The sequence below is a fragment of the Amblyomma americanum genome, chromosome 1 (genome assembly GCF_052857255.1).
Source record: "Amblyomma americanum isolate KBUSLIRL-KWMA chromosome 1, ASM5285725v1, whole genome shotgun sequence".
NCBI lineage: Eukaryota > Metazoa > Arthropoda > Arachnida > Ixodida > Ixodidae > Amblyomma > Amblyomma americanum.
This window is the reverse complement of record NC_135497.1, coordinates 50,193,735-50,217,720: the sequence shown is the minus strand read 5'-3', so window position 1 is coordinate 50,217,720 and position 23,986 is coordinate 50,193,735. Positions and strand designations below refer to the sequence as shown.

Sequence of the window (23,986 nt, the reverse complement as noted above, 5' to 3'; positions counted from 1 at the left end):
CTGAGCTGCACAAAACTTCCTTGCTTTCGTGGTTCTCTTTGCTGTGTAACCATGCCACACAGGCACAGAAGTATACATTGAAACCTCGATAAGTCAGCGTCGGCTGATTCGAGATCCAGGATAATTAAAAACGTTTCTAAGGTTCATTAGATTGTAATGTAAGTTCTACCAAATAATTTGAGCCAGCATCTTGCTCTGGCTCAGTTAATTCAAAGACGTGCTATGTGGGAACTGCCAAGTTTGCCGTCACCCAGACTTGGTAACACCTGAGTTCTGCTATAGTAACACAATGTCATACCGCTTATTTTAGAGCGCAAGTCTACATTAAGTAGCGCGATGTCTAATATTGTACTTTTCACTGCTTCCCACACCATTGTGCAATTAGTGGCAGCACTGGTGCGCAGCACGGTGACATTGTGCTGGTCATGGCGACCCTTTGTGGTTCACCGGTGCCTGATCAGCATTTGGTGGCATTAGGTTCCGGCACCAATAAAGAATATAGTTTTCATCTCTTGCACCTCGTGTGGTGCACCGAGTTCATCGATACAAAATACGCTGTGCTGTGCAGTGCCTGGATAGTCGAGATAGACTGCATACACACTCTTCTTGTTGCTTCTCTTTAACCAACAGTTGCTGTTTTGCGCATGCACCTTAGTTAAAGCTGCTCTGCACCATTAACCTGACGTATCTGACCTTGGCCGCTGCCCTGGTGCGCTGGTAACATCGAAAATATCCCTCAGATATCGAAACCAGCCTGACCAAATTTTGGGCAACCGGCATTGATGTGGCAACCATAATGAGTCGAAATGAGCTCCCGATGGAGGAAGAGTTGTTCGTTTAACTTCAGCCGCAGCTTTACTGTGTGCAGTCATAGCGACTCTTAACAGTGCCACAAGCGGTTAGACAACATTTTGTACTTGCCTCCTTTGCTTACCTTCAGGTTTCGACAATTCTTAAACCCACCTAATTAGAATATGTTGCATTCTGACGGGCTTCATGTTAACAAGGTTCTACAGCAGCATTACAGTGGACTCTGGGTAATTCAAACTCGTGTAATCTAGAAAGTGAAAAAACTATTTTTCGAATATTCGGCTCTTATGATAACTGTCCTCCTAAAAAAAGATTTTCACGAACTACATATAATATTAAGAAACTTTTGGTCCTCTTAGAGGGTTCAGATTAGCAGCAGTTGACTCTAGCCCTCTCACGCCCTTAGCTGTAAAGCCTTTCGATGTCAGGCTGCGTGAGCAAGCTCAATGACATTTGGCATGAGGTATCTACAGTTTGATAAATTTACCTCGGCTCTTTCGCTTATGGAATGAGTACTGTTCTGCAGTTGCAGTCTCCTACATGCAGTAGCATATTATTCAATTTCCAGCAGCATCTTATCAAGCAGCTAAAATTTTATTCATAACTGTCAAATGAGGCATCTCCACAGCACACTTGATGATATAGGCACCGTTTCTGCTTGCATCTCCGACTGGTACTGTTTTGCTAGTGCACTGGCTTAAAACTAGTTTTCCAGGTTAAAAAGAATTTTATTCTGTGCAAGGCGATTTTAGTATTGCAGTATTGGTGTGAATGGATTCAAGCTTATGAGTAGCTTTCATTCTGATAAATGGCATTAATTTGGGATGTGTGGTGCAGGCTTGGAAAATAAACATCATTTCTTGCACATGTTAGTCACAGGTATCTAATGTATGACATTACATGTATGGACGCCTCATAGAAGTTCCTAATTTGACTGGGGCTAGAGTCAAATGCTTCATGAAAATCTGCTTGCTCATTCGGCACCTCTGCTTAAGTTTTTGTGAAATGCATTTTTTTTACTTCACTTCTCTTTAGCTCCTGATCTGGAGTGAAATTTAGTGGATAGCTGCTTTCCTGTAGAGTGCTTAAATCAGCTTTGGTTCAATCTGCGTTGATTTGGCGTATCCGTAAGCTGATGTTTGGTGGTTGGTAAATGCATCATTAGCTCCATTACAGGTAAAGAATATTCTTGCTGAAATTGGCCTTTGGACTTCCTGGTGTTTTCCTTATTGAATCTAGACAGCATTGCTGCTGCGGGATAGTTGGGAGGTACAGTAGGGGGCAGTTGCTCATAGAGGAGAAGCACAGAAAACAATGCAGATGAAGGGGAGAATGAGATGACACCTACACCTTGTGACAGTCACGATGCTGCAGTCGAGCGGCAACATTTGTTTTACAGCACAGAGAGTTCGCCTTTGCCTCGTAGCACTCATGACATTCAAGCGTTTCCTGTGTGTTCTTGCAGGTGTGTTTCTTCGGAAGCCTTCTCGTGGAACCTCTGCAGCGTACTGGCGTGTCACTGCAGTGTCCAGCCCGGACGGTTCGGGAGGCCAAGAAAATGAGGTGACTAGGCTGGTTTCTTGGTTGGCTTTGAGGTTCATTTCTTCGGTACCAGCGCTTCTGTTTGTGAGTTGAATTGGCGATTTTGAATTAAACTGATGCTTGTGTTAAAGTAAATGAGCTTGCCGTACTGGTGAAACGTAGTTGCATGCAAGTTCCTGCCCACTAGCCACTTAGTAATAAAGATAATACAGACTGCCAAGCAAGCTTTTTGGACGCCAGAAATTTGAGGTTGCAGAAGTTTCACACTTTTACATGCAAACAGTTGCTTTTTCTTAGAGCCGACATGTGTTCAAGGCAAACCTTGTGAACAAAAAGGAGGTTCCAAGGTTCAGTTTCTTGTTTTCTAACTGGCATACTTTACTCAGAACAGGTAGTGGTTGCTGATCAGGACCATGAGAGGGAAATAATTAGAAGAATAAGAATGAGGTGGAGCGTATGTGTCTAGTTCTCTCAGATCATAAATGGCAGTTCACCAATATCCCTCAAGAGAAAAGTATGCAATAGCTGTGTCTTATCGGTATTCACCTATGGGGCAGAAACGTGGAGGTTAACAAAAGTATTCAGGTCAAGTTAAGGACATTGCAGTGAGCTATGAAAAGAAAAATGATAGGTGTAACATTGAGAGACTGGAAGCGGGCAGAGTGGGTGAAGGAACAAATGCGGGTTAATGACATCTTAGTCAAAATCAGGAGGAAGAAGTGGGCCTGGGCAGGGCATGTACTGCGAAGGCAAGATAACCTCTGGTCCTTAAGGGTGACGGATTGGATTCCAAGAGGAGGCAAGGGTAGCAGGGGGCGGCAGAAAGTTAGTTGGGCGGATGAGATTAAGAAGATTGCAGGGATACGGCGGCTGTGGATGGCAAAGGACAGGGCTAATTGGGGAGACATGGGAGAGGCCTTTGCCTTGCAGTGGGCATATTCAAGTTGGTTGTGATGATGATGATGGTGGTGGTGATATTTTAGGCATTCCTTGCAGGGCACGGGTGTAGCTATGTGGGCTTTTCTGCTGGCCAGCTATTAGCCTTAGAAGGCTTTCACTCTGCTAGGGGTTGTGGCCTCACTTCCTTTTACAGCGGTGGCTGTAAAATAGCTACCAAGAAATGGGGAAAAAAAATTTGGAAAGGAGGCTCTGGAAAGGGAGAGGGCAAGGAGAGGTATGTGGCAGGGATAGGTGCCGGAGCAGAGAACGACAATTCTGTATATGAAGGGGCCGCAACAGAAGCGACTGAGCGGCACATGTAGAGGGTGCCGCTGTGCATAAGTAAATCCTATGCCCCGACACGGTAGAGAGGCCCAGAGTGTTGACGTTATACGTGAGTCATGCTAGCAGGAGTGCCATAGATAAAGAGGAACCACACCGTGTGGAAGTTTGGGCTTGTGGTGCATTGTGTAAGCTTCCTTGTTTTGCCCTAACAGTGTTGTAGCCATGGTTGTTTGTTTCAGCAAAGACTCAGTGTAATTAGAGAAGCATATTTTGACACTAGCATCACTCTCACTCGTAATAAGCGAATGTTCATTATAAATGCGGCCATTGTACGTGGGCTCGACTGTCTTGCTTATCTTGAAACTTCCATCTAGCAACTTCGTAGTGTTTGAATCCCAACTGCTTTCGCAAAAATCTGTGTTCCTGCTTTCGCCTGCTGGCGGGCTCATGGATGCTACAGAAGAACAGGACCCAGCAGAGTCTCCCCAGTGGAAGCGCGTCCTCATCCTGCTGGAGAGGATCCAGAGCCGAAAGTCGATCGAAGAGGTCATGCTGCTGGTTGGGCCACTTTATGCGCTGCTCAAGAGGTAGAGTCATTGCATATCCTTGTTCACTTGCTGCATTACATTGGCATTGACAACGCTTTTAAGTGACACGGATCTTGTCTCACGTTCCTGATCTTAGAAAGTGTGCATTTTTTAATATATTTTTTCATCTGCCTCCTCTTATCATCATCACCTCCATCGTGACCCTCTTTTTTCTCTTCTTTGCGTTCCCCAGTGCAGAGTAGCAGTCCAGATATCTTTCAGGCCAACCTCTCTGCCTTTCAAGTCAATAAACCCTCACTCTCTTGGCATTGACAGAGAACTGCTTTGTTAACACCCTTTGTGTCCTGAAACCATGTAGCTTGGAGGAGTTCTTGTGCAATGGACACATTGGGAAACTTTTTAAGAGGTCTCTGCTTCTGTGCTTAGTGATTTGACGATGATGGATTTTTTATGGCGCCAGGGCATCTGTGGCCAAAGAGCGCCATGGCACAAGGTATTTTCCTTCTACTCAAGGTGGGATCAAAGGCCCATTTCCCAAGCATTTCACCCTAAAGAATCTGAGCACCAGGCCTGGGGAAAGCTTGTATCCATTGCATCACCGGTGGGCACCCTGCGATGCTGGGGATCTGTCAATGTTTTGAGAAAGAAATAACTGGCATACAGTTGCGCTATGCTATGTAACGCGAGAACCCAACAATACCCGTCATGCTGTGCTATGTCCCGTATTTACTCGAATGTAACACGACCACGATTGTAACGTGAGGGTCGACTTTTAGGGTGTGAAAAGGGGAAAAAGAAAACTATGATTGTAACGCGAGGGTAGACTTCGGGCGTGCGACAGAAAAACCGAAAGAACCTGAATGTGACGCGAGGAACCGACATCGCACTGTTCTGAGGGTCAAAGACAACTTTATTGAAATACAAGCCAAACAGGCATTCCTATACACCGTCATCCTCACGGCAGTTGTCGCCGTCACTGTCATCATCACAGCTTGACTTTACTTTGTCACTAGCTGCCTCCCACAGCAGGTCGTCCTCGCTTCCGTGTAGAGCATTTGAAATTGAGCATTTCTTAAATGCGCGGTAGCCCAAATCATGAGGCAGCCCTTACCAGGCTGCTGAAACCCAGTGGGCAACGGTAGATGCGCTTGGGCATTTCAGCCTGCCTGCAGGTGTTGTTGTTGATTCGCTTTCAATCCACTCCCAGTATAACTGTCGCAAGCAATCCTTCAAGGGCTTGTTCTTGCAAACGTCCAGAGGCTGGAGAATGGAGGTCATGCTACCCAGTATAACAACGAGATGCGTTTGGTCATGCTGCAGCTTTTGTTTGACGCCGGGTGTCAGGTGACCTCGGAAAGAGTCCAGAACCAATATTGGTTCCGGATGCAGCAATGCGCCTGGCCTTCGGTCCCACACGCTTTGAATCCGATCTATGACAAGATTCGAGCCCATCCAACCTTTTTCGTGACAGCGCATAATAACGTTTTTCGGGAAAGTTTTCTTCAGGATCGTCTTCGAGCGAAAAATGATGAATGGAGGGAGCTTGCGGCCGTCAGGCAAACATGCCAGCATAACGGTAATCCGATTTTTTTCGTTGCCAGTGCTTCTAAGGCGAACTTCATGCTCGCCAGACTTGTGCACTGTTCTGGACATAGGCATGTCCAGATACACGGGGGTCTGGTCGGCATTGCCGATATGTCCAAGTGGCATGTTGGTAGAGCGACGAAGATCGATGACGTAGTGCTGGAACTCTCGAAGTTTTGATTCGAAGTCCCCGGGCAGCTTCTGGCAAATAGAAGTCGTGCGTCGAAGGGAGAACCCGGCCCTTCGCATAAACTTCTGCGCCTAGCCTCGTCATGCCTTAAACTGGTTTTAGGCCAAAACCGTGTCCCGCGCAAGCTCCTGTGCTTTGCACTGAAGCATTTCAATGCTTACTCCAACTAGTCGGGAACGTTGCTCGCTAATGAACTCTGCATGGCGACGCTCCAACTCCGGGAAGCGGCCTTTCTTGGGCCTCGGAAAGCCTTTTCGCAGGCTGTTGCAGTTAAACAAAGCGAGTGCAGTGCTGTCTTGTGGCATGCCTTGGGGCCTCATACCCTCCCTCCATGCCATGTTGTTGCTGTGAACCTCTGCATTATGCCACTGTGCAGCTTCCAGGTGCCTTACTTTCTGCGCTGTGCCTCTGCAGTGCAGTGCTTCCCTCTTGCTCTTGCTATGCAGCAGCTGCAATTTCCTTCTTCCTTTTTTTCCTACCTTGTTGTGGGAATGTCTACGCCAACATTGCGGATTTGGAGGGTCCTCTCATTAACAGCTATCGCTGTGAAACAACGAGTGAATAACAGGGTGTTGCTATCACATCTTACAAATCTTGTGGGCACAACAGCTGGCAGTAACGGGCGATGGGGTAATAAATGTTTCCTCTCCCTTCTCCCCTGTGGTGCAGAAGCCTGGAGCTGGGCATGTCCCCCCATGCCGAGTACATACCTGCACCAGTGCGTGCTGACGGCCCTGCAGGCGCATGGCCTGTTGGCACCCCGCCAGGAACTTGCTTCCCTGGTCAAGTGCCTGCGCATCTCCCAGACTGCCCAGACCCAGCAGCTTGTCCTGGGCTTGCTCAGCCTTGCCGCCCTCCACTACCCCGTGAGTGAAATGCAGTGCCACTGCCACCGCTCCTTCTTGCTGTCTTGACAATTTTGTGCAGTACAGGGTTTCCAGTGGCTACATTCCACAGTGCCTGTTTGTGACGGCAGCAGAGGTTGCATGCACTTGTTGGGCATAGCAGTGGAACCGGGCATAGCAATGGAACCCTGTGTGTTGACAAATACAGTCGCCTACCGATTTTTTGGACTCGAAGGGACCCGAAAAATGGTCCGAATAATTGAATACAGTGAATGCTCGTTAATTCACAACTCGTTAATTCGAAATTTTGGATAATTCGAAATAGTCATCGTGGTCCGGTCTGCAGTGCATAGAAGTCTATGTGCGTAACAGCTCGTTAATTCACTCAAAAATTGGCGCCGCCACCCATAATTCGAACTGCGCGCCGCTGTTGAAAACCATCGTTGGAAGCTTTCACAGCAGAACCATAGATGGCACAATCATCGGGGTGCTGCTAGGGTGCTGGAACAAGTGCTAACCAGTCTTTCCTGCCGCGACTGCTTCGAGGAACGACGTTTTAGTGTTTTAGCCCTCGTTTTGCACGCCGCTTGCTGTGAGCTTGTGTCCGCGAGATGTGTTCGCGTGGGAAATACTGGTCCAAGACGGTGAAGGAGAAAGTGGCGATTTTACGCAAGGTGGACGAACGGAAGGCCAGCAAAGTGGAAATCGCGAAAAAGCACGGGATTCCACCAAGCATGTTGTCGACCTACGTCCGAAATAGAAAGGCCATCGAGGATGCCTACGAAGCCGAAGATTTCGCCAGCAACAGAAAAAGGCTCCGATTAGCCAAGTATCCGGAAATTGAGACCGCTGTGATCACGTGGGTGAAGGAAATGAGAAGCGCAGGCATTCCACTGAGCAGCCCAATTATCATGGCGAAGGCGGCCGATTTCGTCCTGCGCATGAATGTGGAAGATTTTGTCGCCTCCGAAGGATGGTTTCACCGCTTTCGAGACAGACATAATCTTGTCTTCTAGAAGACCGAGTGACTACGGTAGCCCTCAGAGATAAAAAGCAGGAGATAACAGATTGTTTTGCTAAATAAATATTTTTTGTGCCCTCCGTGCATCAAACGCGTCCATTTTTGCTCACTTTCATTAGTTCAAATTTTGGTTAATTCGAACTGGCCTGGCGGCCCCGTGGAATTCGAAGCTTTTACTGTAGTCCGAAAAATCCGCGAAGTACAAAAAAATTACTTTATTGAGATGAAATCGGCTTAAAAATGTTGCTGATTTTACCTTGCGGAAAATTTCTCTTGCTGGCGACGATTTGCACCCGTATTTGCGCCAAGGTTGTGCTTTCACAGTACACGCTAGGCAGCAAGGTCACCGCATTTAGTTGGAATACTTCCCACACTTCTTTAACGGACCTGGCGGGGCCATGTTGTCCACAATCCGAGTGTGCACCACATCGCTCGTTAAACACACGCAAAGATAAGGCACTTTTCTTTCAAAGCGGCGAAACCGCCGTTCACAATCACAAAACGGTGAACAGATGTAACTTCGTGAAGACTGAGCGTCACTCGGTCAACGCGGTAAGAAAAACCCAAGTGACGAAACGGCGAATGGTGAACGTATGAGACATGCCGCGGTGGCTCAGTGGTTAGGGCGCTCGGCTACTGATCCGGGGGTGCGTTGGAACCCGACCGTGGTGGGCACGTTTCAATGGAGGCGAAACGCAAAGGCGCCCGTGTGCTGTGTGATGTCAGTCCACGTTCAAGATCCCCAGGTGGCCGAAATTATTCCGGAGTCCTCCATTATGGCACCTCTTTTTTTCCTTTCTTCTCTTAGTCCCTCCTTTACCCTTTCCTACCGAGATGTGAGATAGCTCCTGCACAATTTCCTTCCCAACAACCAATTTTCAATGCATCGGACAAGCGATAACTGCCCGCGACGATGTCGGTGACAAACGCAAGTAGGCGGCGATGACAATCCGGCTGCCACCTCGAAGTGTCAGAGATCGCAGGGACCTCTACTGGCAACAATGAGGTTCCGAAAGTGTGTCAAGCCAAGCCAACTGCAGCATAAATCCACCTCAATCTAAGATGGCGCCTTTTGCGCCGCCGAAAAGTTGATAAGATGGCTGACTTTTGCCCGCAGGCGACTGAAATTAGTCCGAAAAATCGAACTTTCGGACTTTTGAAGTCCGAAATATCCGTCGCGATTATGTATGCGCTTCTATGGGGCGACTGATGGTGCCTCATCGAAGTCCGAAATATCCTACAAGTCCGAATTACCCGTCGGCTACTGTATACAGTCAGCTATGGAACCTCGGTCAAGAATGAAATTAAGATCCTGTGTAAAGCATAGAAGTTGCGTCTCGCATGAGAATAATTTACGAAACCCGCTCGAAGATTTGACCTCAATGAGTCAACCATCCGCGGAGGTCGGCTGCAGCGGGAGGGGCTTTTTAAATGTGAGCCCAAGTGCAAAGGATTTCGTGGGCCTCACCACGGCCATCACGTCGAGCTAGAGAAAAAAGTGGCGTACTTTATTAGCCAGCAGCGCAGCTGTCTCATGGGGTCAGTGTTGAGCTGATCCGTTGAAAAGTTAATGTTGCTCGGGAAATGGGAGGTTCAGAGCATCTCTTGGGTGGGCCCAAACATTCATGAAGAGGAATGGATTCTTTCTTGCGGTGAATAACATCGATAAGGCAGAAGTTACCAGGAGACATCGATAGCGAAAAGGAGGACTCTGTTTCCGAGAACTCGGCCTCCGAAAGCAAGGAATATGAATAAACATGTTGGCCACGATGTCTATTAAAGGTACTTTGTTTTGCGTCATTAAGCCTGGCGTTATATTCGTGGTTTCATTTTTTCCTGCTGAGCAGCTTGTAAAGTCGCGTAACATTCGAGTAAATATGGTATTACTTTTCTTAAAATTTTTTCGCGCTGAAAAATTTGCTATATTTGAAGACTTTTTCTTCTTCTATTTGTATTTGATTCATAAAAAGAAATTAGTATTTGCATGCCCCTGGTTATGATGTCTGAGCAATGATATGCCTTGCTGGTGCACCCACAGGAGGAGGTTCTGCACAACGTGACCTCAGTGTTCACCTACAAGGGGGCCAGCCTTCTGTGGCAGGTCGACAACTGCAGCTTCCAGACGGTCATGCCGACCGTCAAGACTGTCATGCCCGCCCTGCTGCAAGTAGGTCATCGCTCACCACTTGGGACTCTCTGGCTTGAAACAGCTGATTCGTGCGAATAGGTTGATTAGTCCCAGAATGGATGCACTTGATGTTTTCTGTCAACTGTGCTCTTGTCGACACTGCTTGCATAGCATATCAATAACCTTACTTCACTTTGAATTTGTTCAGGCATGTTGGGCTTTAGTAACCTTGGTCTGCAGCTAGTGAAGTCGAATGCTGTAGTAATAAAATTTGTGTGGACATTGTGGTGTCATATGTGGGACTATGCTCGTCGGCAGAAACTAAAGTGGCCTCTGTGTTAAAGTTTGATGTGAGGCCAAAGTTGTGCTAATGATTGTCCCATAGTGATGAAGGCCTAACTCATTTGTTTATAGACACTTCCACTTCAGAGCATTTAACCATCTCTGTAATAGCAATGTCAGCTTTTGCACTGATATAGACCGTGTCATGAAATCATTTTTAAAACATGCCATAGCACGCAACCCACTTCAAGTAGATCTGCATATGAATGAGGTGGTGCCTGCGTCGAGTATTTTACTGTGGCAGGTAGCTCTACCTTGTGAGTATTTATGTAATCATTGTGCCATCTTGCCTGTGCAGGCCTGCACTGGAGAGAGCAAGTCAGCTGAGGCCGCAGAGAGCGCAGTGGCATCGGTGACGCGAGTGTTTGTGGGCCCATTTCCGGACATTCCTGAGCACTGGTGGCTGTCACTGTTTGCCAAGCTAGCCACAACCCTTGGCGCTGGGGATCACCTCTGGATCCTAGCTGCCCAGATGGCAGAGCACCAAGTCACCAAGATGGGTGGCACGGACGTGGACGAGGTGACTTTTGTCAGATGTTGGTACTTCTTGGCACCTTAAGTTTTCCTCATGCTGTCATGCCTTTGCCTGCTCAACACCTTAATTAACAGGGTCTCAGTTCTGGCAGTCTTGATGCCATATGTAAAAGGACTGGTGGGGTCAATGCCGTCGGTGTGCTGATCAGCTGGAAAACCTGTCTTGCGCTTCCCACCTGGATACCTCGCTTTCCACTTAGACAATGTGCGTATGTGCAAAAAAAGACACATGTACTCGTTCAATATTCGCACCTGTAGTGGAAAAGTGACGCAGCTTGGGATGGGCCTGGTTTCATTTCTTTAGGGGCTTAAAAACGTAAAAGACACTCTTCTCCCTCTCACCGAAATCTGTCTTGTCTGTCATGTCTGCTTAAAGAAAATATTCGGAAGCTACCTAACATTAGAACTGTCAGCAAAAACATGAGGGGGTGCAGAGTTTAGTCATAAGCGATATTTCTGAAAACGTTTACTTGAGCACTTGCAAGCGTCTTTGATGTACAGTAGCCGATGGGTAATTCGGGCTTCAATACAGTCGAGCCCGCTTATAATGAACATGAGCGCCACGCGGCGTCAGTTCGTTATATCCCGAAGTTCGTAGTAAGTGGACCACAGCTTTAAAGACAGTTGCTTGTCAAAACAGTAAATTTTTTCTTTGCGAAAAAGTCCGTGATGGACGTCTGTTTCTGCAGAGCAGATCCGATGAGGGGGGTTTCCTGATTATTCAATGGGGAGACTGCTCTTAAAGAAAAATTTTTTGTTTCTGCACTAAATTTTATGAACTGAAACCACCTTGACTAGTTTTTCGTGCTGATTCCAAAAATGTCATTGGTATCAGGATAGGCTGATTAGTTCCTGAGGTACACTGAATTAACATGCTCTCATTAATAAGAATAATTAAGAGAAAAAGCACATTATAAATGTTCATAAATAGGACTTGGTTAGGTTCTTGAAACAGAAAGGGATGAAATGTTGGAAACAGTTTTTTAATTTTACCACCATAGGTAGTTTTTAAAGACATTGAAACTCAAACTACGAAAAATGCCTAACTTGCAGTCAAAAACTTGAGCAAATTAAAAAATTTCTGAACAATAATTACAAATTCTGCTCCCAACATTGCCTAGTCTACACATATGGCTACGTGCTAAAAAAGGAATTGTGTTTCTATCTGCCATAGACGCCGAGATATGTTAGTTTAGGAAGTTTAGGATTTGCTATGAGTCCAAAATTTCCATTTTGAGAAAAACAGCAAAATCAAACGAAGTGTTGTTTATGGCAAAGTACTTCAATTTTATTCACAAACTGGCACTAGCAGACACGTAATAGCCTCCTGGGATGTAGGGTGTCTGACCAGAGTGATTAAAATGGCGCTTTTTCAGTGTGCACTGCAGATTTTCTGCAGATTCAACTCCGTGTGAACTTCTCGAACTGATCGCGCACATTCGGAAGTCAATTTGAGCCGCATGGTCCACCACGGGCGTCAACTTTTTTGACGTATTTCTGCCAAGTTTTTGAATGCAGACTGCAGTGGGATATATTCATCACCGAAAATATGTCATTCAATGCGGCACGCTGGTTTCCCGTTGACTGCATTGCGGGCGCGGCGAGGATGTTCACCACGAACGGGCTCACTGTCCGGTCGGTCTCCACACGCGGCGAACTCCATTGCGATGAGATGTCGCCACAGTTCCCACATGTCAGGGTCGGTTTGGTGGCGAGGCCGTACTCTCTGTCGGATTTTTCAGTCGTCACGTCGCCATTGCATACTTTGCACTTCACTGATGCCAGCATCTCGTTCACCAAATGCAACCTGACGATGGAGAAGCTGTCGCCGAGTGGGGCAGTTGCGGAGTCTCCCATTCCACTGAAGAACGCTGCCTTGCGCTCTGTTGCTGCTGCTGATGCCGTCTGCTGAAGTTCCTCCTGAGCTTTCTTGCCCTTTTCTTCAATCTCACAAGGTTGCAGCATTGGGGTATCATGACGAACACGACCGCTGCCCGATGAGGCTTCCGCGACCGGCGCCGCAGTTAGGCCTAGCTCGGTCGGCACCTCCCGATCCGCTGGCGGAGGCGTATCCACAGGGCTTGCGGTTGCTCGAGGTGACCGTGGCACTCTTTTTCAGGTTGCTAACGAGCGATTTTTTTCCTCTTTTTCCCGTTTCTGTGAGTCGTGCCAAACTTTGGCGCCGGCGTTGACATCTTTGCGAGACACACTAGCGAACACACCTTGACAAGATGGCTACCGCTTGCGCTCAACGAATGCTTCCAGCATACGACACGAAGCCCTTCAGCCAATTAGATAGCAGCCTTCAGTCACGTGCACCGACTAGCGAATAGCATTGCGCGTTGCCACTGCTTTTTGGCGGCATTTTCTCTCTCATCCAATAAGCATAAAAGAGAGCAACTGCGCGAAATTCAAAGCGAAAAGCAGCTCTTCCAAATGAGACCAAGATGGCACCGATCGCTGCAGTGAAACGATAAAGCATATCGCGGAAGAAGCCCTGTTGTTGAGCGAAAATCTGCCGAGAGAGAGCTCGGATGCAAGTTTTCTACTCATTTTACAGCTCAAATATTGGCTCTGGAGATTTTAAAATTCACAGGCTGGTAAAGAAACAGCTGCAGATTTCGAAAATTCCGTTTTTGAAAAATCGTTTTTTTTCGTGATTTTTTTGCCTCCAAGAGCTGTCTCCCCCCTTAAAGCGTGATGCAGGATGCTAAGTGCCTCATACCACAGCAGACCAACTGATTTATTATTGCCTAATGCCCCTTTATTGTCAGTTTCTCGTTTTAGTGGAGAACAATGCTTTTCGTTGACTTAAGAAAAGCAAATGAATTCTTGCTGTGTGATGTGCTCAACAGCTGTAAGGGTATTTAGCCTTCCTTCACAACTGTATACAAACACAAGGCAAGAAGTGAATAAGAGGTTGCTCACCAGGAAAGGGACGCATAGCTGTAATCCACATCTATCACCAGCACGCTCATTGAAATCACGGCCTCGTCGTCATTGTCCAGGACAGCGCATCCCAGCACTACACGGCAGGCATGTAGCCAGAAATTTTTTTGTGTATGGTACAGTGTAGCTAATCCGACTTGGCATGTGCATTGGGCACAGCTATTGTAAACATTTGATATTTATTTACAGTCATGCTCAGTTATAACGGCTTAGATATAATGAGTGCTCGCTTATTAAAAACGAGTGCATTGCTACTGTCAAAATATGCATTAGGACAGTGGCAGTTCGTCTCAGAGACAGTTGAACCTCGTTATAACGAAGTAGCATCAGGACCGTAAATTAGTTCGTTATGTCCGATATTCGTTATAACTGTATACATAAATATCGCCTCTGACAAATCTACAATTTGACTCGCGCAAAATGTTCTAAATACTAAAATCCATTCTGGGCTTCGAACCCTCTATAAACGAGGTAATCCTTACCTCTCTCCTTGTGGATTGTGGCATTTCAAATAAAATAGACCGGAGTATGGGAAAGTCGAATTACAAAAAAACAAAGTTTGTTCGACAAAACAGGTATGCGTTCGTTTATTTGAAGGAGGATCTGGTCTTCGTCTGGTGGCTTTTCACTTCACAGCACTGAGCAGAATAAAGTTTTCTACAGTGCCCAAGCACAAGAGGGCCTTTTCTACTTCAGCAGTTTTGGTTGTCCGCAGTTTTTCTAAATAGCCTTTCAGCCTCCTGGCCATGTCCATGGCATCAGCACTGCTTATCGATGGTCCATCACGTTCACTGTCACCTCCGCTATCGCTGCTGCTGTTATCCGCGTGGACCACAACGCGATCCACAATTTCTTGATTTGTCAGCTCAGGTGCCAGGGCCAAGTTCTCATCAGCCGAAACGAAATCGTCAAATGCGATGCCTGGAAGTGCCAGTCGATTCCAAGTTCTGTCCAGCTCTACCAGGTTTTTAGGCTGAACTTTGTCTTCTATGGCAGGCAAAATAAAACTGGCATCCGCGAAACAGTTCCTTATTGTTGACTGCCTCACCTCATTCCGTGATCCATACAACATTTCAAGTGTCGTCTTGATGTTGATGGTTGTTAATCAGCGTCGATAGATATCAAAAACCATTTGCATCACCAAACGCTTCTGGTAATTGCACTTGAGCGAACGGATAATGCCCTTGTCCATTGGTTGCAAAGCAGAAGTTGCGTTTGGTGGCAGGAACACCAAATGAACTGCCTTCAGCACGATCAAGACTTTGTGCGCCGAAGAGTTGTCCAAGAGCAACAGGACCTATCCTGTGCTGCCTCTCCATGTCCTGGTCGAAAGCTGTGAACCAGCCTTCGAAAAGCTTGGCCATCATCCAGGCTTTTTTGTTAGACAAGTAAGCAACCTGCAAATTACGGGCGCCCTTCAGGCACCTCGGACGTGCAGACTTGCCGATAACGGTGAGTCGTCTTTTGTCTGAGCCGTCCATGTTCACGGCAACGACAACCGTCACCCGGTCTTTGTTCTTTTTGCCTCGATGGCAGGTTTCGTTTTTTACTGCCAGTGACCGCTCTGGCAACAACGTGAAAAACGCCGGTTTCGTCGACGTTGTACACGTTGCACTCGTCGTATTCCTGGAGCAGAGGCCGGAAGTTCTCTAGCCACTTTTCACATGTCTCCACATCGAGAGCAGACTCTTCGCCAGACAATATCTGGCATGCGATCTCGTGTCTGTCTTTAAAACGTCACCGCAGCGGTGGCCAAGTGGTTGAGCATCCGCCTCGCATGCGGGAGGTGCGGGGTTCGATCCCCAGTGCCGCCGGGTACCCACCGGTGATACAATGGGTACAAGCTTTCCCCTGGTCTGGTGCTCGGCTTATTTAGGGTGAAATGCTTGGGAAATGAGTCTTCGACCCCACCTTGAGAATTTGAAAAAATACCTTGTGCCATGGCGCTCTTTGGCCATAGATGCCCTTGCGCCATAAAAATCCATCATCATCATCATCATCATCTTTAAAACGTTGCAGCCAACCGCTGCTTGCATGGAAATCGTCATGCCCTAGTGCTCAGGCCACGCTGTTGACCTCAGTTTGAGGAAGTGCTCGCAACACTGGCAAGTTTCGTGCCCTTATGTCTTTAAGCCATGAAAGCAAAGCCACATCCACGTCCGGGTGATGGCAAGGCCTAACTCGCTTACGGTCAGCATTTGTAGCGTCCTTGGTGTTGCCTTCAATCTTCTTTCTTACGGCCAAAATGGTGGATAAGGTACTTGGGGGAAGGCTGAACTCCACTGCAACACCCTTTTTCTTGCGGACACTGTCCACAGCTCTCAATATCTGCAGTTTTTTCTCGAGCGAGACCACCTTCCGCTTCGTTGCCAGTGTTGCTGTGCTTGCCTTCACCGCTGGACAAGTGGCGCCGCCCTTCGGCCCTTTGTCGTCATATGAGCTCTCAGTTTTTGCACTCTGTTCATAGGTGGCACGATGAGTAAAACGTGCAATTTATGTGCCAGGCCGCCAAACTTTCTGCAACCTTTTGAAACGATAAAAAAAAAGTGTGCTTGTGAATTGGCTTCCAATATTTATTTTCTTTTTTTATGCTACCTTTATCGTTTTGAGCCTCGCGTAACCCAAATATTTCTTTGTCACAGCCAATATCACGGTGCATCTCGCTTTTGCAGTTTTATTATAAAACAGTAAATGTCGTAAAAATGAAGCGTGGCCTACCAAAGTTCGAATTTAGTTCGCTATAACCGATAATTCGCTATATCAGTGTTTGTTATAACAATGTTCAACTGTACAATGAACAACTTTGGCCTTATCGCTCGGTTATTGTGAACTCTCCTCCCCGAAGTTGAGGTCGTACTTCCAGCAAGCAGAGATCGAAGAAGATCTCTCATCTCTCGACAGTGCCTCAGAAATAGCATGTCGGCCCAAAAAAGCAATAAAAAGGAGCCATTGGTACAGCAAGTAACCATCATCCAAGCTTGCACCAACAGCCTACAAGGGCAACCATTGCTTGCGTTCATGATTATACTGCACGGAAGAATGGGGACAGACAAAAAACACGTACACACACAGAGTGCAGACTTCCAGCTTTGTGTGTGTACGTGTTTCTTGTGTCTGTCCCCGTTCTTTCATGCAGTTTAATCATGACCAAGAAGCACCAACTAGCCCGCCAGAAAACCCTTCTTGCTTGCATGTTTGCTGGATGGGCAAAGCATCTCAAGTAGAAGCGAGAGCACGGTGAACGCGAGACAAAGGAATTGTTGCAAGTGAAGCTACTGCCCATGGCCGCGGATCAACTAACCGCACCAATTTCAGAAGTTTGAATGCCTTGCTGGCCATGCTGGTCACATGATATGCGTCTCCTGCCCATTCGGCTCCATTTCTTATGCTGTTGCTACGTGCAGGCAGCGTCAGACACTGGACAATGTAGCTGATACATTGTGTGCCACGAACGCTGCACTACTTCCGTCACTGCATGGACCTAGGAAGGATGGATGAAGCGCTCAAAAACACTTATGATCAGACGCATGTAGATTTGTGGCAATGCGCTGTTGATGTATAGCTGGCCTCATGTTTCTATGGATGACTGCATTCCTGCAGGCAACATCATCGCAAAGCTGCGTACTCTGACGAAGCCTCTGAACGTCTATAGGACGAGCACTCCTCTACCACTAGGATTCTGGTAAATCTGGCTCATCTGCCACCAGCTACCATGGGTGCTTCAACCACGAATATCATATGGCACACAAGCCGAAGGTGTCTGGAGTCCACATATTTATTAAGAGGACTCGTTCAGCCAGGTGGGAGCGCAGCCACCGGCAAGCGGAGAAGGTGCAGTGCCGAGATCCGATCTGTGCGCGCCTGCCGGGCATGCTGGGTTATGTCGTCTTCTGGAGCCGGGCACAACGCTGCATGCTACAATATGCTGTCCCTAGAGCTGATTTCTGGCAGCAGTGGTCTAGGCGAAGAGAAGATGACCACCCTGGAGAGCCTGGAAAAAGTTGCTGAAGGGACAGCTTTGAACAAGTAGGCGCGCATAACGCAGTTTTTAAAAAAGAACTGCTGCTTTTGGCAGACTAATTATTCTTGGCTGTTATACGGAAAGTCCACTTACTGCGAACATGGGATCTAAAGAACGGAATGCGCATGACCGTCAGCTCTGTTATAAGTGGGCTCGACTGTATTTCTACATATTGTCGGTTCAATCCAAACCAACATAGTAGTGGGTTCAAGCATCAAATTGAGCTAAACGCAGGCCGATACAATAAAACAATCAACACAGTCAATAAAATAATGCAATCTAAATGCACTACTGCTTCAAATATTATCACAGCGTGGTGTCAGCAACCAAGTTCACCTTTGCACCGAATCTTTTCACGGTTTTTCAGAAATAACCATCCAAAAAGAAAGAATGGGGGCCGGTGATGTCTACAGCACTGTTGAATATTTCCGTATATGCTCCTTAAATTTCACAGTAATCTTCCTTACTCCTTTTTTCTCGTTTATTCTGTTGCTTTGCTCTCTCCACAGGCACCCCTTTGCATAAAACTGTTCTGCATGCTGTCACTTTTTAAATCCACAAATGCCCACACACTTTCCTGGCACATGTGAGTGGTGTTCTTGGTTGAGAAAGCTTATTTCTGAGCTTGTAGTGTGCTCAGTCAGGAGTTTGTGCCTTTAAGAGCGCTGTGATAACTGTACAAAATCTGCAGTTGGTTTTATATTGATGGATATCTTACTGAATAGGTTTACATAATGTTGCAATAGCTTGTGTTGGTGGAAAGGAAAACTGTTGTAACGATTGCTCTCTGGGTGCTACGGTGGTGGTGGCAACTTTCGGGATATGAGCTGCGGCCAAAACGACATTGGTTACTGAAACGGTGGTAAGAACTCTCGTATGTGCATAAATGGCACACAGCAAGGACCACAAAAGCTGCTGTGTCTGTCTCTCTGTATTAGTATAAGCTTCCTTGCTGAAATTCACAACGCATTTGTGAACGCATTATCCTTCTTCACAAGATTATCAACCAGGAAATTTATTTCTCCCGTGTTCTTTTGCCTTTGCAGTTTAATTACACAACAATTTTGATGGCATGCTACATCAACTGCTTGGCAATTAGTTTGTGTGAGAATTACCTAATCGTGTACATACTTTCTTATGTTTATGTTGTGTTTTATGTCAAAATTTCTGTACCCACTCCCGCAATGTCCCCATGTCATGAGATTTTAGTATTTGTTACTAAATAAAAAATAAATGTTCTCTTGCAGATATGAGTGGAAGAATGAAATTCAGACTGACCCTGAGGTGCTCATGGTAAGGTGCTGCTTTATCTGTCTTTCAAAGTTTCATAGAAATTCGTAATCTCTTTCTGATGGGTTTATTGGTGTACCAGTGAATCTTTAGTGTTCAGCATTGATTTATTGCATATGGGTTCAGAGGTTATGATGACTTGAAGGGTACGTCAGACGATACAAGAGTTTTATCATTTGGGTGTTGTGATTGTAAGCATGCTTGGCACGGCTTGTTATTCTGGAATGTAGTCTGCTAGCATAGTTTTTCTTTTTGTGTGGTCTGTTTGCAACGCAAACAGTTCCATCTTGTACATTTCGTTATTGTTAATCTAATCTTGCTCATATGTAAAGTGATCGGTAGTGGTTGTACCTAGTTATGTATGTGTATTAAGTATTAAGCACATGTTTGCAGCATGGCAGTGCATTTCATGTCCTAATGCTACTTTGGGGCTTTTGGTACCATTCATTAGATGTTGGAGTTTGGTGTCTCTTCACTGGCTGGTGATGCTTGCCTGGGACACGAAAAAACAGCGCAGGGAAAGAAAGGATGCAGCAACAAAACGGCACAGGGAAAAAACAGCATGGTGACAAAGCAGCTCTGGGAAAATACAGCACGCATCAAAACAGCATGCCAGAAAAAACGGCACAGTGACAAAACAGCAAACCGAAAAAACAGCATGACGACAGAAGAGTGCGGGGAAAAACAGCACGATGACCAAACAGCACATCGGAGTACGGTACAGCTGCTGGAGTGGTGAACTATCACAGCCATAACCGCAAGTGGTAAATCACAACTCATGCGGCACCGACCTTTGGTGTTAGCGAGAGCTCATTTTGCTGGTTCATTAAGAAACAGGGCAGGCTTATTCATTGAGTAACAGCGTTGCTTATTTATTTATTTGTAACACTAAAGTTGCTACATGGGACAGCTTTGGGCACTGGTCAGTAACAGCATTGTGTGAACGGTGAATTTGGCAGAAGTAGTGGTTAAGTAGTCCTTGCTTGCTTGGTTACAACTATCTAGTTTCTTTCTGTATTGTATGTAAGAAGAATCTGGGAAACAGATAAAATGGCCCAAGCATCCGCTCTGCGGGCAAATGCCCCGGGTTGTTTATCTTAGTGCACTTGCTGTTTCGAATGGGTTTCATGATGCTGGCTGTATATTGCTTGCTGATGTAATGTGTTTAGAGAAGTCCGTGCTTATTCGGTGAAAGAATATGCAACGTCATAGCTTTGGTTTGAACACATAACGGCATTATAGTAAGAAGTCGTTGTGTTTGTATAGTAGTTGAAACGATGATGCCAGTAACGTCTCAGGTCAGTATTTTAGTTCGGGCAGCTTTTTTTTTATTGGTAATTTTTAAATACCCTGAAAAGAAGCCCTGCAGTTGGCAGCTCTTCTCTTTTTACGAGTATCTACAAGAAATATACTCAGCTTGTAGCTCTTGGCTGAATAAATGCCTCACACTGCTACTACTACTACTGTCAGAGTTGGAGCCATCCCATCGGTATAATTATGACCAGCTTTCCTTGCTGTTTATAATGAAGCAAACTGTAGCATATTACCAATTCGTTATTCTTGTTATTTTTTCTGCTGGACACTCCCACTCTTCAAGCCCGATTTGGCAGTAATCATTTTGTGAAACGAAATCCCTGCGTTCATTCTACAACTCTGCTTCATTAGACTCCCACCTATGTTTGTTAGGTTAAGTGTGTGGTGTTAGGAGTTTCTTGTGGTTCCTGTGCAGAAGAGCCAAGTTTGGTGAAAATTGATGTCTTAATAAGGTTGGCTTTAGGGGGAAAAAAGTAGCTTTGCTCAAATGTGGCGAAAATTGATGCTTCGAGATAATTCTTTTCGAAGTGAAAAAAAGGGCCTCAGTATAAAATTAGACTCAACAAATGCACGTTGATGGATGAATTTTCTGGTAAGCAGTGTAGCCCATTTCGTAAAGTAAAGTAACTGCCGGTCAGCCTCGTACAACCAGTAGGCAGCGTCCTGGTTAAACACCAAACAGCCTGAAAATGTTGGCTCGGGCAATCTTGCTTTCTTTAAAACTAAACATCGCATACCGGATATTTTGAGTGTATGAAGGCCCTGTAGCTCACTGCAAACAAAATTGCTGAAGATTCAATTGACAACACCAAAAATTTTGATGAATGAGAACTTCTGGTACACCCAGAGCCCTGTGTTGGGCATATTTGCCAGAATTCAGTGCCAAGGTGGTCAACCCGCAGAATCGATGCATCCAGAACAACTTAAACGTTATTCATTCCATTACGTATCATAAAAAAGCCAATATTTGAGATCGCAATTATTACCCTAGTGCGTTCCTAGTCAATGCTGTGAAATGAGCACTCGCTAACTCTGGAGGTCGCTGCCACATGTGTTGTGATTTGCCGTTTGCGGTTACAGCTATGATAGTTCACCTCTACAGCAGTGCTGCACCGTACTCCTACGTGCTGTTTTGTCGTTGGGTTGTTTTTTCCCCTCGAAGTGTCAGAGATCGCAGCGACGTCCGCTGGCAACAATGAGGTACCGAAAGTATGTCAAACTAATCCAACTGCAGCGTAAATCCACCTCAATCCATGGTGGCGCCTTTTTTTGCCGGCGAAATGCCAATAAGATTGCCGATTTGGGCCAGCAGGCGACTGAATTTAGTCCGAATAATCGAACTTTCGGACTTTGGAAGTCCGAAATATCCGTAACGAATATGTACGTGCTTCTATGGGGTGACTGACGGGGCCTTATCGAGGTCCGAAATATCCTACAAGTCCGAATTATTGGAGTCCGAATTACCCGTCGGCTACTGTATAGGTGTGCCAAAAGTGAAACACAAGTTGAGCAGGCTATTGCCGAGAGAAAGGGTTGTACAGCACCTTGCTCCTTAAGCCCCCTTGAAGGCAGCTGATGTCTGCCAGAAGGTAACTTGCGTAAAGGGGCCCTTTTTTCCTTTCCACACAGTAGTAGTAGTAGTAAAAAAAGAATGAGGGCCGTCTACGGACGTAACTTTTTGGCCGATTTCACTTGTAAATTAAGTCTGGTGGTGAATCTGACTCGTGAAGCTGGCACTAAAAAATGAAACTGGGAGAGTGTTTTGAGACCCCTGATTAAGAACGTCTTGGAACAAGACATGCAACGGCATAATCTCAAGGTTAACAGTCGGCTGCAGTGCAGTGGGGCTCTTTGAAATGGCTTAACCATCATTCTCAGGATTGCAAGCAGAAGCCAACTTTTGAAGGCCTTGAGGCCATGAGGAAATGCGTGTGCTGTGCACAGAAAAAGAAAAACTAGCTATGAATGTGGAGAAAGCTGCTGAGAAGGGGAAGGCAGCAACTGAGCAGTGAACGGAAAGGAAAAAAGGGGGGTGAACAGTAGCAGCACTGGACAGCGTGAAGCACAAAGCAGCAGTGGGGGAGGGGGGTTTAGCTGCGCACAATTCTTCATTATTGCCTCTTAAATGACACTGAGGCCGTGGAAGACAATGCCGTGTTCACGCAGCGCCTTCGTTTTCATATGGAATCAGACTTCCCCTTCATATACTCGTGGCTGGGTCTATTTGTGCAGATGCAGTAATTCTACAACTTGGATGAAACCGAAAACCGTGCTAACATGAAATGTGATACCTTAAAATAAACAATTAGCACTTAACCCATATATGCCAAAACTTCAGAAATTTGAAAGAATTAAAATAGTTTTCGATATAAAATGTTTATTTCACGTCCACAATTCAGAATCTTTTTATCGGCGATAGTATTTTTCTCAACACTGACTTTTGAGCCGTTCTGCAATGTAGGATACTATGCAAATTCGCCACCTGTTACTTGTGGCAAAGCTTCAAAAATTTGACACCGACTTTAAAATCACATTTCTCATCATGCATGGTGCTTTTCTTATGGCAGCGCCCAAAAATTATTTGTTTTTCTTGCAGAAATATAATGTCAATGGGATCGAATTTCAGAAATGGCACAAGAAAAGTTTAGATGCTCTTGAATGTACGTTAGCCGAGGCAAGCTTTTTAATTTTTAGAGCTACTGCGCAAAAAAACAGTGTGCTACATGTAGGATGTATATTGGTTAATTTATAGGTTAAGGTAATGTAGTGCATGTATAGGTTAATTGGATGAGTAGAGCAGGATGGAAGGTATTTCCGAGTTGCATTTTGGAAAAATAGTGCAAAAAGGATGGCGATGAAAGAAAGGGGGCACTAACGAGCACTTTCTCTCAACTGGATTTTATTGGGATCGCTACAGAATGTAAAATGGAAACAGGCGACAAAAAACGTAAAAAGGAAGAAGAATCTATTACCTTGACAAAAAATGAGATTGCTTATCTTGAGTCATTTGTCAAGTATTAATGCTTGTTTACACGTTTTGTGTGTCTTTCAGCTGTAGAACGTTATCGGGAGCAGACGTACCGCCTGCGGGTTGAGGCTTCGTGGGAAGGACCGTTCTCCTGCATCTCGTCCCGTCCGGCCTTGGAGTATACCCTGCCCTAGCGTGGGTAAACATTTGCTCGTAACCTTGGTGGTGAGTTTAACGACCTCGATTCATTAGCAATAAATGCCTGCTTGTGTCAACCAATGTGTCGATCCTTTGTTCCCTCAGAGCAAGGCCCGCCGTGGTAGGCGTGCGCGATCACGGGGTCCGGCCGGGGGTCCGGCGGTTTTGAACTGTGTCAGCCGTGGTTAAATGGGCGGGAAAACGTGCTTATCTTCCATATTAAAACCACACACCTTTTACCTCGAGCCCCTTTATTTCTGTATAATTGGAAACACTTATTTTTGGTTTCTCAGTTCCTCAATGTGGAATTACGATTTTATCTTGTGCTGATGACTTTGCCCACTTCTGTTCTGATAAAAAGAATGTGCTTGCCACTTTTCATTTACCTGCACAATTCTGCAAGGTTTGGTGTGGCTCTTAACTTTGATATTTCAAAGGGGTATTGTTTAGGTCACCGGGGTACGAACCCAATTCGTAC

At 45.9% G+C, this 23,986-nt stretch overlaps 1 protein-coding gene across 1 annotated transcript; it reads left to right on the top strand.

Annotated features, from left to right (window-relative positions):
- Positions 1 to 2,281: 2,281 nt before the first annotated feature.
- On the top strand, positions 2,282 to 23,579 carry LOC144112779 (HEAT repeat-containing protein 1-like). Its single transcript, XM_077645596.1, has 7 exons — positions 2,282 to 2,373; positions 4,037 to 4,163; positions 6,568 to 6,764; positions 9,803 to 9,931; positions 10,533 to 10,770; positions 18,986 to 19,031; positions 23,395 to 23,579. The coding sequence occupies exons 2-7, from the start codon at positions 4,148 to 4,150 to the stop codon at positions 23,435 to 23,437; spliced, it is 669 nt and encodes a 222-aa protein (XP_077501722.1). The 5' UTR covers positions 2,282 to 2,373; positions 4,037 to 4,147; the 3' UTR covers positions 23,438 to 23,579.
- The last annotated feature ends 407 nt before the right edge of the window (positions 23,580 to 23,986 follow it).